At 33.5% G+C, this 16689-nt stretch overlaps 1 protein-coding gene across 24 annotated transcripts in view; it reads right to left on the bottom strand.

Moving 5' to 3' along the window:
- Window positions 1-16689, bottom strand: part of Robo2 (roundabout guidance receptor 2) — a 1713446-nt gene that overhangs the window by 141149 nt on the left and 1555608 nt on the right. For all 24 annotated transcript variants that reach the window (XM_074072902.1, XM_074072901.1, XM_074072897.1 and 21 more), the window contains one exon: window positions 15279-15417. In XM_074072902.1, the coding sequence (XP_073929003.1) occupies window positions 15279-15417 (139 nt within the window). The remainder of the gene's footprint in view (window positions 1-15278; window positions 15418-16689) is intronic.

Genomic DNA, 16689 nt, shown 5'->3' with positions numbered 1-16689 from the left:
GTTTTTTGTGGAAAGAAATTCATTTTCCCACCATCTTTAGGTTTTGCAATCACCTACTACTTATTAGAAGATTTCTGGCTCCAATTCTAGAACAAGTGTTTTTCATTAGCACTTAAAATTTTATTATGCCTCTGCATTATTAAACATTAAGATGGTCAATAGTAAAAACTGTGAGTTGAGCAGGTGCCATTTAATGTCATGAAGGTAAATGTTTTCTTACATTTAAGTAGATTTGAAAGTTTTGTTTTCAGTTTTCAAAATGCTTGCACTGAATATAAATAGCTAGAGATCAGACTGTACTTCTTAGACTCTTTTGATTATTAAGAAACACTATCAACTAAACGCCACTGTGCAGTGTAGCAGGCATAAAGATACATTCATTTAGAACTCATTGACAGGATTTTTAAGGTGCTAAAATAAATATCATTTTAATAACTCACAAGTGTAGCCAAGGCACTCATCTATAAAACATAACCCATTCCAGAGAAAGTTAAATCTTATGCCTCTTTGACTCTTAACAGCTGAAAATAAGAAAAGTTGCTTCATTTTCCTAAAATAATTTCTCTTCTCACAAATTTTCAAACACAATCCTTTTGCATTCAATATGAAACTGTTGTGAGAATTCAGGTATGCACTTCTCACAACCTAAATCCTATATGACAGTTTCTTTCTATGCAATATTTAAGGTATATCTTAAATGAAAGATCTTAAATCACATTTGAGGTCTGGGGCTCAAACTGAGTAGCAGAGGCTTTTAGTTTGCTGGCACAAACTTAGGCATTTTCTGTACTCAAGTCACAATCTTCTTTTTATCTACACTTATAACATAGGCTAGTGTTTATGGTTTAGATGAGTGAATCTACCTACTCATTCAGGAATAAAGTCACAAGCAATTTCTGGGCAAAGTACCTAAGAAATGTACAATGAAGAGATACCCTTAGTAAAAAATGATAATTGCCATAAAATACATTGGAAAATAAAATTAAATTAAAAATCCAGGAGAATAGACTTGTAGAGAAATAATAAGAGGCAAATTTATTATTGAGGTGTGCTTATTATTCTGTCCTGAAACTAATAAAAGCCCAGTGATATTTGAAATACAATGGCATTCTTATCTGTTCTTCACTAGTCAAACAATATTTTGTGCTTTCTTGGCCTTCCATAGTGCTACATTGTCATATCCTTTATCCAGTCTTAGGTGGCTCCTTCCCTGTCAGCCTGAAGCACAGATGGAGAAGTCCTATATAATAAGAAACTCTTGTCCATGGCTTCACTTTCCATGATTTAAGTTACAGTCAGCCTTGATCTGAAAATATTAATATCTGTCATGAGTCTCAGAGAGAAGAGAGAGAGATCACATTCATGTTACGTTTATTTGCAATATTATTATAGTAGTTCTTTTTATTATTGGTTATTGTTACTATTTTCTTACTGGGCTAATTTAAAATTAAACTTAATCACAGGTATGTATATGTAGGAGAAATATAGTATATAAAGGATTTGGCACTATTTGTGGTTTCAGGCTTCCACTGGAAGTCTGGGAATCTATCTCTCAGAGATAAGCATCCATGATACTAGTTTTTCCTTAGCAAAGCTATGAGAAGCAAGGCATTTTCAAACTAAAAAGCTAAGTGAAAGGGACAAGAAAAGAAAGATGTTTAAAATAATCATAATAAGATAAAAATAATTGACATGACAAAGTGTAGATTTCAGCTCACAGGATAAGGAGGCCAAAAAATCAGGCCTTGAACCACTGTCAAGGATCCTGAGTACTGACCACCTGGGAACCAGAGCCTCTCTCTGGAGCTCAGGCAATTACACCAAATCACAGCTGGGTTCTTTCAAAGAGGCTAAAGCATCTTCCTCAACCTAATCCAAAACTCTAAAAGTTTTAACCAGTGTAGGCTATGACTGTCTTCTGGTCACTCCTGTCTCTGTGATTTTCCATTTCTATGGTAGACCTGGGGGACTCCTCCAGAGATTAATTTTCCTGGCAAATTTGTGGTCAACTGAAAAATTCAGAGCCTGATGCCCTTGGAAATCATTCAATTGTTCATCTTCTCCCATCATCTTGTTCTCTTTTCTCATCCTCTACTGTATGCTTCATCTCCTCTAATACAACCTCTCAGAAAACATTTGTGACCACCTTCACAAAATTTATATTGTGCTTAGTAAACTACTTGTTCCCTAATTTGTAAAACTATTTTGGCCTTAAATGTTATCAGATATTTATTCGCTATGCCTCAAATGAAATCTGGCTTTTTCCTGAGGGTTTATTCTGTATCCTCCCAAACATTTCAGATAATGTCATTGTCTGACAAAGACTAGTTACTCAACATGCATTTTTTAAATGAAATGGTGATCCTCTTTCATGAAAATAAAAAAAATAACAAAGTAAAACAAAACCTAATCCAATTTCATTGACACTCATGTCATTTAGTTTTCAGATGGAATCTAGAGTTCCTTCCACCTTAAGCTAATTAATAGAATAATTAGTAGTACCTACTTCACAGGGCTGTTGGAAATGTTACAGTAAAAATGCAAAAATATCACAATTATGGATAGCATGTTGGAAAAAATAAAATCAGAAAGCAGGTTCAATTATCCTTCTACTTAGAAATAATTATCTTATTGGCTTAAGTTTTTTCAAGATAATTTAGTTTTATAATAAGACTAGCAATTGCAATATCAAATTGAGGAAAGTGGATATATCTCAGAATCGGGTGTTTGGCTAGAAATTAAACTCAACTTTATGTCCTTTTACAAAAGGACTTGAAGAATAAGTCCACAGGATTCCACAGCTCACAGCTCAGACCAAAAGTGGTCTGATAGGCAAGATCCCATTCTTATAGCCTCTGACACAGGAATGAATCTGTGCAGTAAGGGACTGCAAGTTTGTGGTAAATTAGATTTTTGAACTTGTAGGTGGCCATCTTAACTTTGCTGGACAAACTCCAAGAAGTGTCCTCATCAGTTTTCACAGCTCAGCATTAACTGAGCTGGGGAAGGGATCTGTATTAAAGGAGGGGTTTTAGTTTTGGCTATGCTCTGGAAGATTACCAAGGCTCTCTCCTTTCTCTTTTGCCAACAGAAACTTATTCATGAAATATGATTATGGAATAATTTAGAAATTTAACATGGTCTCAAAGGGGACACTTCCAATCATTAAATGTGTCACATAAGTTTTGAGCTGACACACTGAATGTGTTACATACTTGCAAATGAAGGTTTAGACATTTATCTAATTAAGATACTGTTAACTAATTTCATGAATTCAGCCATTGTTTGATGAGAAAGAAATGCAGAAAAAAACTCTTTTCTTTATATATTCTGTAAAATATGCAAAAATGCATTCATCTCAAATTATTGGTGAACCAAAGTATTATTCTTTTTGCATTAAATGATGCACAAAATGTTTAGGCTAAATTCAGTTATTTCATTATTTGCCTATTTCACTTGGTATAAATATTAAGGCAATAATAAAATATTATTACATTTGAAATATGTCCCATTGACTTGCATTCTATTGTTTTGCCTTATCATTAAAATCAGAAATAACAAGTATAAATATAACATTTACTTGATTAATGTCCTGATTCATCTTTTCCACTATGTTAGGCTTTCTCAACCCTAGCACTGTTAACATTTGGGGCCTGATTATTCTTTGCTGTGGGAGTTGCCCTGTGCATAATAGGATATTTAGCAGTATTTTTGGCCTCTACCCACTAAATACTAGGGTCACTCAATGAGCGACTCTAAAGTCCAAATGGGAGAAACAAATCGCCCCCAATCAAGAAACAAAAGTACAATCAAGAATTATACTTTGGTGTATAATTAGTGAATAATGGGTTCAACTTAGATTTGGGTAACTGGGATTGGAACATACGTGCAGTAAAAGGAGTTGGGCAGATAGAGTAATAGACAGTTACAATAATGATGAGCTCAGCATTATTTTCTCTTAGTGATATGGGCACACACACATATTAAAAAAAAACCCCAAAATCTCAAAAGTTGTTCAGTAAACCATGGAATGAAGTATGCGCCAGATTCAGAGTGGGAAGTGAGCACAAGCTTTTAACATCAATGAGATCTGGAGATTTAAGCTTTGCCACCCTTAGGGCCCATGATCTTGAACATGTCTAAGCTTCAGTGTCTTCCTCTACTAAAGGAAAGGTTTCATTCTGTAAGGCTGTTGAAACCATAAATTATGAGCTATATAACCCTTGAGCAAAACCAGTGGGTCCTCAAAAAGTTTTAAACATAGGTTCCATTAGATGTGAATTATTGTATGTAGTAGTTAAGAGAGTGGGTTTTGGAATTGTCCTGCTCATATTCAAATTTCTTTTTTCACTTAAATTTGGCCTTCTGCCTGTTTAAACTAGGAATGATAAGAATACCTGCTCCATGAGGTAATGGTGAAGATTAAATGAGTTATTATATGCAAAGCACCTGTAGATGTAGAAATTAACCATGACACTCATTGTTAATCAATTTTAAGATGGGCACACTTTATATTTTAACATTGCTAAAATTAAATCATCTTACCACAGCTGGCATATCATAATTCATTTGGTAATTTTTCTTCCTTTAATACAGAAAATAAATACTTTTGAATCACAATCAATTCTACATTGGATGCAGTGATGTTAGTTTCCATGATATGATTAAAAATGATAAGACTAACCAATAAGTGTGTTGACTTATTAAGCACAACACCTTTAACTCTGGCCTTTAACCTTCAACTCAGTATTGTTTTTTATTTTGATATTCTCAAAGCCTAAAATACAACAAATTTCTGACTTAAAAAAATTTTTTTGTATTGCCACTTGCATTTATATCTGTATTTTCATTTTCACAGAAAACTCTTCAATGTCATCCCCAAACTACTTTTCAAACAACCCCCTACCAGGTTAGTCTGTTTACAAACATTTTTCTGCTCCTTACATAGAAATATAAGAAATAATGTTCTAAATGTAGATGCTGTTATATTTCTATTCAGTGTGTTTCAGTGACTCCCCATTTCCTAAGAACAGCATAAACACTTCACTTGGAATTAAAGGTTTTCATAATAGAGCCTCATCTAATCTTTTGGGCCTTAAGTGCCACTCTTCTATGTTCCACACAAAGTAGATCATGAATTGTTTGCCTATACTTTCCAAAGCTTTTTCATCCTGCTCCCTGCTCTTTTAATAGTCTGTGCAGTTCCAATTATCAAAATCTATTTCCCTTTTCAGATCCATCTCTCAAGTCACGTGAGAATAGAGTACCTTTTATTTTCTGAAACCCCAAAGAGTCTTGGATATCACAGTTCTGTATAGCATGCCACATTCAATAATATTATGTACACCTCCCATGACTTACTATAGTCCTTGAGAACATGCTTCAATTTTCTTATTTATTGAAATATACATCTGAACATCTGATGAGTGTGTTTGATTATTTGTGAAACAATTCTTGAGATACAAGAATTTTTAATTTACTTTGGAGAATTTTTTTATCATTCCTTTGAAAAAACTGACATCTTACCATATATTATGTTCATATTGAAGATAAAAATACTCTTTCTGTATTTATAAATTCAAATATATATGAGAGGAATGATTAACATTTTCATTTCTGTTCTTTTTGGTGTAAATATTTGAACAAAGTGTTATAAAATGTAGATTAATGATTGAAATGTTTATGATGTTTTTTATAACAAGTGCTATTTATTGTATGAATTGCAATGATATTCCTATACTGGAATCTTGTCACATGTTGACCCATAGACCTATATAATGAATCACTGTCTCAGAAAAAGCTTCTAATATCTTAATTTTTTAGCAAGGGTTTCTGTGTACCAGTGCCACCATCTTACTCCCAAGTGTGATCTTTTGAAATGAAACTCTAATGTGTTAAAATTATGTACTAACTAAAACTGATTTTTCCAGTATTTGACTTTAGTGTAGTGAAGTAGGGCATACTCTTAAAGTACTTTGAATGCATTTTTCCTACTGTCTCTTACCTTTCAAAATTATATCTCCTCACATACTAACACATGCATGTTACACATTCATCATGTCATTTTAATACTGGGTCCCAAGTAATTCTTTCTTTTCTCCCTTCACTTTCAGTTCATGAGAGATGACTTGAAAAATTAAAACAAATATCAAATATTTTCCTGAGAGACCATCATATGAATATATATATATATATATATATTAGATAGGAAATATAAAATCTAGAATTCAACCCTGGATGCCCATTTATAACTGTCCATTGAATTGTTTTAATTAAATATTATCAAGAAAATATCAAGAAACATTTCCTTAATGAATTCCAGTGTGTCCTGAGCACTATGATGAGCAGTGAAAATGAAGATAAATTAAACTATCCCTACCTTAATGAATTCCCAGTTCTAAATTTTTAGACTCTACTCATGCTACCTGATTCTTTAAGCAAGCACTTCTTTGGCTTCTGATGGTTTCCAGTGACATTTGTTATATTTATGGGTTTTTTTTTTTCTGTCCTGATAAGGCATTGAGAAGAAAACAAGAATACATTAAGTTTAAATATTCTGTGAAGAAAAAACAGAATTGTTTTCAGTTGTTTCAATGATCAAATAACGATAATTTAAAGAGAAAAAGGAGCATATTTATTGATTTAATCAATATGGTGGATCTATATGTAATTATTGGTGAATCGGTATATATGATAGAAATTTTAAAATACTTAATATGTGCTTTATTATATGATTTGTTTGTGAGTATACTGTAAAAGCTACACTTCTCAACAAGCATATGCTATGTTGTCTGTTCCTAATCTTCAGTCAGTAGGAGGGGGAGGGCACAAGGACAGTGTCTAGGAGGGGATATGATGGAAATATCATATGCTCACATATGAAAGTGGAAAAATGAAACCCGTTGTAGGAATGAGGAGAGAGGGATAAAGGAGAATGATGGAGGGTGTGAATTCAACTATGATATATTGTCAGAACTCTAGTAAATGTCACAATGTTCCCCTAAGAAAACAATTTAAAAACAACAACAAAAAAAGAAATAGGGAAAGGTTGTGACTGACTAGCACCTCTAGGCAGTAGTCAAAGGTGCAGACTTAAGGGCCAGAGATCCCAGGCCCTATGCCATTGGCGTGGCTTTGGCATACTTATGCTCATTGCATATGAGTTCTTACATTTGTATATATGGTAATAATACTTAACATTATAAGGTTGTACTAAGGATGCTTGATCATTAATTTTAAATGTTTAATTTGGCATAGAGTAAGTACTGTGTAAATATTTATTAATTTAATATTTGTAAGCAATGAAAATGCAATAGAAACACTTTTTGAGTCAATTCTGGAATCTTTGTATAAAATCTAGGTAAGCACTCAGGTCAAGAAAAATACTGAATTTTAAAAATGTCTAAATACACACAAAAATTTGGTAAGATGTATGCAAAACATAAAAGCGGTTGTCATTGGATTACATGGGTAATTTTAGTTTGCTTCTTTAGGCCTATCCAGAATCTCTGGGTTTTGTTTCTTACTATTGAAAAAGGATTATTGCCATGCATCTCCAATCATTTTGAGGTGTTGCCATGGGATCATACCATTCACAAATTTAAAGACACAACAGAAACCTTCCAATCCAATTTAGATATTGTATAGATGTTATCACTTACCAGTATTCAGACATGTTTGGTATCACATTTATTCCTGTGTAAGCCTGGAATGTGATCTTCCTATTTACACATATCAGATAATTGGGATGACAGATGTGCACCGCCATGTCAGACATTTTATTGGTTGAGATGGAATCTTGTGAAGTCTTTGCCTGGGTTGGCCTCAAACAGTTATCATCCTGATCTGTGCCTCCCAAGTAAGTGGGATTACAGATATGAGCCACTGTGCCCAGCCTGGGATAAGGATATTGATCTCCCAAAATCTAGTTTACCTCTCAGCCTCATAATTCAACTTATCAAGAATAAAAACAGTAATAAAAAGTACTCAGAAATGTATCATGCATATGTGAATATATATATGTATATATATGAAAATAACAAAGAAATCCATAAAAAAAATGTTAAAAATGAGGGAAGAAGAGGGACAGTAGTTAAAAAAGAGTAATATACAAGGGATGAATTGACCAAAGTACTTCATATGCATGTTGTAAATATCACAATAAAACCCCTTTGTGCAATTAAGTGATACTAATCAAATTTTTTAATGTAAGTTATTCTAACCACACATTGTTTTATGAATGTGAGGATTTGTGTCACTATATTTAGGTAAGAACCTAACGGGAAATGTCTCAGATAGTAGATATCCATTCATCTGTGTAATGTGGTGACTATGTCCTGATAGGCTTCAGGCTCGTTCTACAATTCAGACTAAGGTAAAATGTTACCCAGTCTCCACCTCAGCCTAAGTCAATGCTCTCACATCACATGCCACACTTTGATGAAAGAAGCCACCTACTGTGGCTTGCATAGTGGACAATACCACATGCCAGTGACATGTGGCACTCAGGCAGATCCTTTTCCTTTAAAAACTGGCACCTGGTCTTAACTCTGCCCACACACAACGTAAGAGCTGTCGGTTAATGGACAGCAGAGCATCTCTGACTTAAAAGCACTTCATATTCCAAGTATGTCCCAGCTTGTTAGTTGACCACTGGCCAAAGCCTAAATTGGATGCCAGCTCCATCATTGTTCCTAAGCTGAGATTCTCAACAGATGGGCCAATGTGGTCACAGGAACGGGCAACATGGACTCCTCATTCTAAGTGGCAATTAGTTTTGTGTTGACAGCAACTATTAGCACCTATTTGATGAAGACAAAGAAAAAGTACCATTCTGGCAATCCTTTGAAAGTTTCTAATTAATCCTGTTTATAAACAAAATCTGAAGGTTATTTGAATTGTTCCAGTGTTTAAACTTTCAGGGAAAATTTTATGCACAGCTTATGTAATTGCTCTAAAAATTACTCTTAACTATAATACCAGGCTGTACTTCTTTATAGTTATTCGTAATATAGTATTTGTAACAAATTATTTAAACTTTTATCTAAAATATAAAGCTTTTAACAGACTTGGGTCCATAAACAATTAACAACAGCAAAATTAGGGATACCATTCATTTAAAATATAGATGTCATATTGGACATATTCTAAATCTAGTTCTGGATCTAACACTAATGTGTGTCTTCAAAAACTTAAACATCTGTTTCCAGGTCCCTCAAATGGAAGTACTATTATACTGCAATACTCTGTTTTAAAATAAGGGAATTAGTGTATATAAAAAGCATTTAGTAGAATACATGGCACATAGTAAGTCTTCTAAAAACATTTGCTTTCCTCAATACACAATCTTACAAAGCTATGTTATTCTCATCACTAGCAAAAATAGTACAACATAATGCTTGAAATGTGAAGGTCTCAACTTGGAAATCTGATTGCACTGAGGCACAACACACTGTAGGATGTTCAACCTCCCCGAGATAGAAAAATGGCTGGCAACTTCCAGGCTTGGCAAACCATCAGGAAAAATTTATAAATAAATCTACACAATTTAAAAGCAGAAGTGACACTTACTAATAAACAACATTTTATGTTTGCATGAAAAATCCTCTGGCTACAGAAAGGACAGTGTATAATTCTTACCTAAAAATTGAACATTTTGTGTACTTTCAACATTAACCATTTTTTCTTTGTAGTTTTTTGTACGACAAGTAAATGTCACAAATCTGTAGGATTTACAGAACTGGAACACCTTGTACATGTTTACATTATACAATGCTTTCAGTGCTTTGAAGTAGTTACATCATTTTAATAACCCTTTGAAGGTAGAATATATAGCATGATTATTCACCACATTGTTGGTTCATACCTTCAGGATGTAAAACACAAAGTGTTTAAATAGCTTCATCAAGGTCACCCTCCTAGTTAGTGGCAGGGAAATCTGTTGAATATCCTTTTCAGAAGATGAAGGTATAGCTAAATGGACATGGGGTCAGACAATGACAGAACAAGGCCTAAGTCCAACATCCTATGCAGTGGTCTAAATATTCTTTATGCTATTGTCATCCATACAAAAAGATTCCACAGAAATTGTTAATGCAATTTGTAATTTTTTCAGACAGAAAAGGCTAAGATCTGCTTAGGACAAAAGACATAGAATTTTGATTTATACTTTTCTTTATAGACCTAACTCTTGGAGACAGTCTTTTAAAAAAAAAAAAAAGAATGCCTCTTACAATGTTTTATATACACTGATTTTCTCCTGTTCTTCTTTTCCCCCTAAAATCATTTTAATTGCCCAATCTTTACCAGCCAACCTAATCAGAGTGACTATGTATCAGGAGCCCAAATTACCAAATTACCACACGTCCTTGAGGTACATGCTCAACGTGAAGAAGGCCAATGCCTGCAGCAGGGTAGCTGAGCACTTGTTAGAATCCCTTCATCCCAACAGCACAGGCTCTAAACAATGGAGCTTCAGATAATTAATATAAGAACATTTTCCAGGGCTAAATGTAAAGAGCCACTTTGTGTTAAAGTGCCACAAAAAAGGAAATATAAGTGGTCTGATTCCATTTCTTTTCTTACAGAATCATGTATTGCTGTGACTCTCTCATTTCATGGAACTAAGAATTCTAAAAAGTCTCTCTTAAAGTAGACTTTAGAAAGGGAATTTGTCAGTAGGTTGAAGAAAATTGATAGAATCTTACACTATATATCCTGAAATACTTATTCTCTAGCTTCTTTTCTGTTTTATGAAATATTCATGAATTATATCTACTATGTGCAAGCCATCAGTTGCATTTAGAATTTTCAGGCATACATAAGAATGTAAATGGTATATTTTTATTTCCTTTTTTCTCTGACTAGCTATTATGAATATTCCTTTCTCTACCATAGATCCTTACTGAGGAAGTTAGTGTCATGTTTAGAAAATAAATGAAAATGGAATAAAAAATATTGCAGACCTAACTAATAGTGATATATTGAAAATTATATAATTGATGAAGAATGTTAAATTTTTATTTTACTGTTCTATAAAGACTGGTAACAATTAACTGAAATATAGATTGTGCTGACATGCTCAGATAGGAAATGACAATTAACTTAATCATACTACATTTTACCCATTGGACCTAAATTCTGAAAGGAATTTTGAAAGTTGTCCTTCCTAGTATTAGATAAAATGGAATATTGCAGTATTGTTATATTTCAATATTGCAATCATTTTTGTTAATAAATTTATTAAGGCTATTTTTTATATTAATATGTTATTTTCATAGGGTTTTAGCAGATATATATGTATGGTATAATAAAAAATATCATTTCTTTATTTAATGATGGAAATTGCATAAGATGGAACACATTACTTCAGTTACCAGAATACTGGCAACTCCTATCACATAAGATACTTTGTGGAAAGATGCATCGAAGTCTTTTGCTCATAAAGAGTACTATAAGAGAAAGAGTCTAGGATTGCCTAAGAAAGAAAGATGTAGAACCCAAGGAACAAACTAGCTCTACTCAGTTTATTTTCTTTTATTTATTTAATATGCACATAGTTTCCCACATTGCCCAGTCATGTTAACCTAAAATAAAAACAAAGATGCCTTTGCTTTGCCTAGATGACTAATGAGGAGCATTTCCAACGCAATAGGAAATCAATAAATGTAGGTAAACTGAGAGTGTTTCTTGTATAAATTAAATTAGTTTTTAAAATTGTGCCTTAAAAATTAGTAATAATTGTAAGCTCTGACGTCCCTTTCCACTTTTGTTCCCATTACTTTATCTTCATATTGAGGCATCAAATTCTTGTCCTTAATAAATGAAATAGTGTTGATTTATTTCAACTCAGATTTATTGAGAACATCTGGAAAATCATATACTAATACTTTATATAGACTCAAAAAAATCAGTGACTTTTTCTCTACCTGAAATATTCCACTGCACATGTTAACTCAGAAATTTCTGAAAGGAATGACCATTTTGACTGTACTATATGCAAAAATTCCATCCCATTTTGTCCCTTTATCATACAGAAAATGTCCCTTCAAAATTACTTTGCCTTGGGTGGGGATTATTGTTAGACTCTTTGCTCCATTCCCCATCGAACCACTCTATTCCAAAGAGGATTTAAGTAGAACTCCCCAGCAATATGTTGTAATTTCATTAAAGTTAGTTAGTGAAAAGGCCAGAAGTTAAAGACTAAATAAAGCAAAGAGGCACATGGATACTACTTAAAAAGAATTTTCTCTGCGAGGAAAAGAAATGCCCTTAATTCATCTCTGGTGCTGAAAGGTTGGCACAGATATCTTCTTCTGTGTTGAAGCTTTAAGTAGCTATCACAGCATTTCATAAATTTAAACTTGAATTGAAAAGCTTTACTTGTCTCCAAAAGAAAAATCATCACATATTACTTACATAGTAATTACAGGCTATGCAGCTGCCCTACAAAGCTTTACTATAAATGTGTTAAGCATGAACCACTGCACAAACCTTATTCAAATTTCATTAAATGTTAAGCCAAAGAAATGTCATCCTCCACACCAATTGCTTATACAAGAACAATAGCAATCTCCCTCTTCTGAGACCTAAATAATGTAACAGAATCAATGTTGTTGATTTAGTCTGTGGTTGGCTAAAACTCATTACTGTTATTCCTCACCAAGTAAAGAGGTCGCTTCCCCTCTCATTATGCGTAAGTGAAGCTTATGCTAATACACTAAGAGTGATTAAGCTTCTTTGAAATATCATTTAAATATTGGGAACTGAAGAAAATATACATGGCTTCTATCATGATAAGAATACTGACCTCAATTGCTATGTTGCACTCATCCTTGCTTTAAACCTTTCTAACCTAACAATTTAAGGCTTACACAGCACTTCGATTTCCCTAATATGTTAAAAAATATTTAGCTGGTCACACAAGTACTACAGTAGTGTAATACCATCAATGGGAGAATAGAAATTAACAATATGAAAATGTTTTAAAGGAAGTAAATTTTGAGTTTTCAAGCTTTTAACCTTATCTTTAGAGGGCTTAATACTACACATTCTGAAAATGTTACCTTGTGTGTATCATCTAAACTTTGAAGCAAATAAATTTGATGACACTTTGAGAATAGTGTAACAACTAAATTTGCTAGGTTTGTGACTTAATTCTTACAGTAAATTGGGAAAAATAAGCAAGTGTGAATAATTTTTACTTTCATTCAAAAGCATACACATGTTAAAATTCAGCATCATTTTACTTTATATTTTTTCGTCTTTCCCCAACTTGATCTTGTTTATAATTTTTAACTTGATAGGGTCATCTTTGGATATCATGTACCCTCAGATACAGTGTGGTTGGAATACACCTCAGCTCTGCAGCATTCTTCCTAAAACCCCATAAACTCAGGGTGGTCTTGTAAAAGCACTAGGGAAGCCAGGTTTGGGAGACATACCTGGCCAGTTCTTCTGTTCAACACTTTCAAGGTCATACAAACTGAAAACACTGATATCTGTCATAGATCAGAAAGAACTGGGAAACCTGACTACTAAATGCAACAACAAACTAAACATGATAGTCAAGTAACTAAATGAATGTTCTGAACTGGATTCTGGAGCAGAAATAAGACATTAATGAAAAATTGGTGAAACCTAAGTAATGTTTATAACAATTATGTGTCAGCATTTGTTCATTAGGTAGGACACAGATGTTAGCCAGAAGTAAAACTGGGTTCAGAGTATACTGGACCACTTTGCACTAACATTGTTTAGTCCCTAAAATTCAAAACTATTCCTCCAAAATTAAAAAATGGACAAGGCCATATACTCCTAGTAATTGAAAAGTAATCATTGGCTACACTATAGGGTAAGCTTTATTATATATAATGATGCTTTTAATCTTATGCTAACATTTAAAAATGACCCATTATGTGCTCTCAAATATGAAAACAAGTTTTTGATTATACATAAGGGATGGATAGCAGCAACTCAATTCCGTAAACTTTCCCTGCTTTTTACCTGCTCACCCACTAAAAATCATGAGAAGTCATATTCACAAACCTGTCCTGAAAGTGACATTCTTTTATATGGAAATGTCTGGCAGCAAAGTGACAAAAAACAAATGAAAAACAATAACAAAAAAGAACTGAATTTCTATGTTAATTGGACTGAAACACTAAATGAATTAAGGTTTGCCCTTGCTGTATGCCAACAGATTGCCAAGAATCTCTCACTGACTATTTAAAATGTTTGATCCACTTTCAGCCAGTTATTGATGGTATGACTTTGGAAAGAAAGTATACTATTATAGACCTAGGGGATGTACAAACATCAGATTTTGAAATGAATGCACAATTTCAGCAAAGTATGCCCAGTGGTGTCAGACACGTGGCTTCTATGGAAGCATGTTCAATTTCAATCAGTTGGGTGAAGACTGAGTTTTGGGGAGAAAAAAAACAGAAAAAATACACAGTGTGCAATTTTATTCAGAGCATGACTGTAGCAGGTGCGAAGGTTGCAGTTTCAGTAGATAAGAATAGAAAAAAAGCAAAGCAAATCCTAAAGATAGAATTGCTTTTAGAGTTAAATCTTAGATGGGCAAAAAAAAAAAAAACATGCAAATTATTTCTTAAAAGATAGTTAGTGTCTTTGGATGTTGTAAATAATTAAGAAATTGAGTTTTATTTACGGTTTGGTGAAAGAAGGATAGGGAAGTAATGAATGTCTCTAGGGAGAAATGGAAGGAGAAAAGTGGCCAGAGGTCCCTAAGGAGAAATCCCCTGTGTGGATAGTGATATCATCTATTTTCTGCCTTCTCATTGTAGATTTTCCTTTACTCCAGACCTTAAAGTCAGCTACAATCAGTAGCCTTTTGCTAGAGATTCTTGGCTACTAACAAAACAGTAGCTAGACTCCAATGTGAGTGACACATCAGGGAAACAGGGCAGCCATTGACGGAGGCAAGTGGGATTGATGGTCAAGGATTCAGCAGGAAGAGAACAGCAAACCTACCAGGGACCTTGAGAAAGAAAGCACCTCAAGAATTCTTGGTATTGGGAGATAATAGACGAAGAGAAAGACCAGGCATTAACGTGTATATTCATTGAAAAAATGACATAAAAATTTGGAGGATTTAAGCATGCATACAGTAGATATAGTGCCTGCATTAATAAACTGTACGTCTGAAAGCAATCCAAGGTACAGAATGGTTTGTTGGTGGAATTATGAATGTCTTTTTCATTGGCAATTATTCATTGATCATCAACAAATTTCCATGCACTGGATGGTCTTACCTTCCTCGTGGCAGGTCTGTTTCATCCTTTTTCCATCTCACAGTTGGTTGAGGATCTCCCTGGACTTGACAACGAAACTCTACAACTTCTTCCTCCAGCACCACCTGGTTAATTGGCCTCCTGAGAAATGTGGGTCGTTCTTGGGAAAAGAAAGAAAGGAAAAAAGAAAGTAATAGAATCAGATGAAATGTGCAGGCTTTAAGTAAGTAACGGATAAAACAAAGGAAACTTTTTTTTTCTGGCACATAGGTACCAACTCTTTCTGATAAGCCCTGATTAATCTAATGTAATCAAATAAAATGAAATATTTTTGAACACAAGAGAAAGTACAGTTTCAATATAAGATTATGCCCTTTATTCTTTTGTCAGTCTATGCCTGACTCTGATCAATTATATTCCAGCTCTCCTTTACATAAAGCAATAGGAAATCACATTCTTAATCATAAGAGTCCTACCATCTAAAAGAACTGTAAAACAAATGGCAATTTAATGTATCCATAAACAGTTCTAATTCTTTTCCAGTTTCTTTAATTTTTGATAATGATTTGACATTAGAAACATCATGACAAATTTTATTAGCACAAGTCTTCCCAAATCATAGGCAAGTCCAATTTTTCTACTTATTGAAGTAGAAAGAGAACTAAGTCAATGAAAAGAAAGATGAGATCCACAGGGAACTAACACAATTTACCTGGCCATCTGGCCATAGTTAGCTACTTAGGACTTTAGTTTCAAACCTCCTATTTAGAATTATGAATATAGTGGCACAAAACTGAAACATATTTTGCAGGAAAACAAATTACTTAAAATAACATACAGTAAGTACAGACAATGGGACTATATGATTTTATTGACTAAATCATGATCCATATTTATAGAACACATGTGTAAATTGCAAGGGAAATATTCTGTTGCAAGAAAGTCAACAATCACTGACATTCAGAAGTAAGACAATTGTACCTCTCCATAGAGAATTAGACAATAGGTATCAATTTTTTCTTCAAAACACACACCTGCAGAGGGAAAAATCGGTCTTTTCTGAGATTGGGTATCAGTGGAAGGTGGGTGGGCACAAGGAAAAAAAGGAATGAGGGTGAACATGGTGGGTGTATTTCGTATCCGTATATGAAAATAGAAGAATAAAACCTGTTGAAATTGTTCTAAGAAGGGGAGAGAGAAGAAGAAGTACAGAGGGGGTAAATCAAACTAAGATATATTGCAAGCATATATGTAAAATCACAATGTCTCCCCCGTACAGCTATTACACGCTAATTAAATTTTTAAAAAAACACAGACTTACAAATGTTCCATTATATCAGTATTCTGAGACTCCAAAATTCTACGCTATAAAGCAAAGAAAATAGGATTTTATCATGGAAAGTTTTTAATGCTAAATTTACAAACAATCCAT

The sequence above is a fragment of the Castor canadensis genome, chromosome 5 (genome assembly GCF_047511655.1).
Source record: "Castor canadensis chromosome 5, mCasCan1.hap1v2, whole genome shotgun sequence".
Taxonomy (NCBI): domain Eukaryota; kingdom Metazoa; phylum Chordata; class Mammalia; order Rodentia; family Castoridae; genus Castor; species Castor canadensis.
Note: the sequence above shows the minus strand (reverse complement) of the source record. Positions and strands in the feature narration are given on the sequence as shown.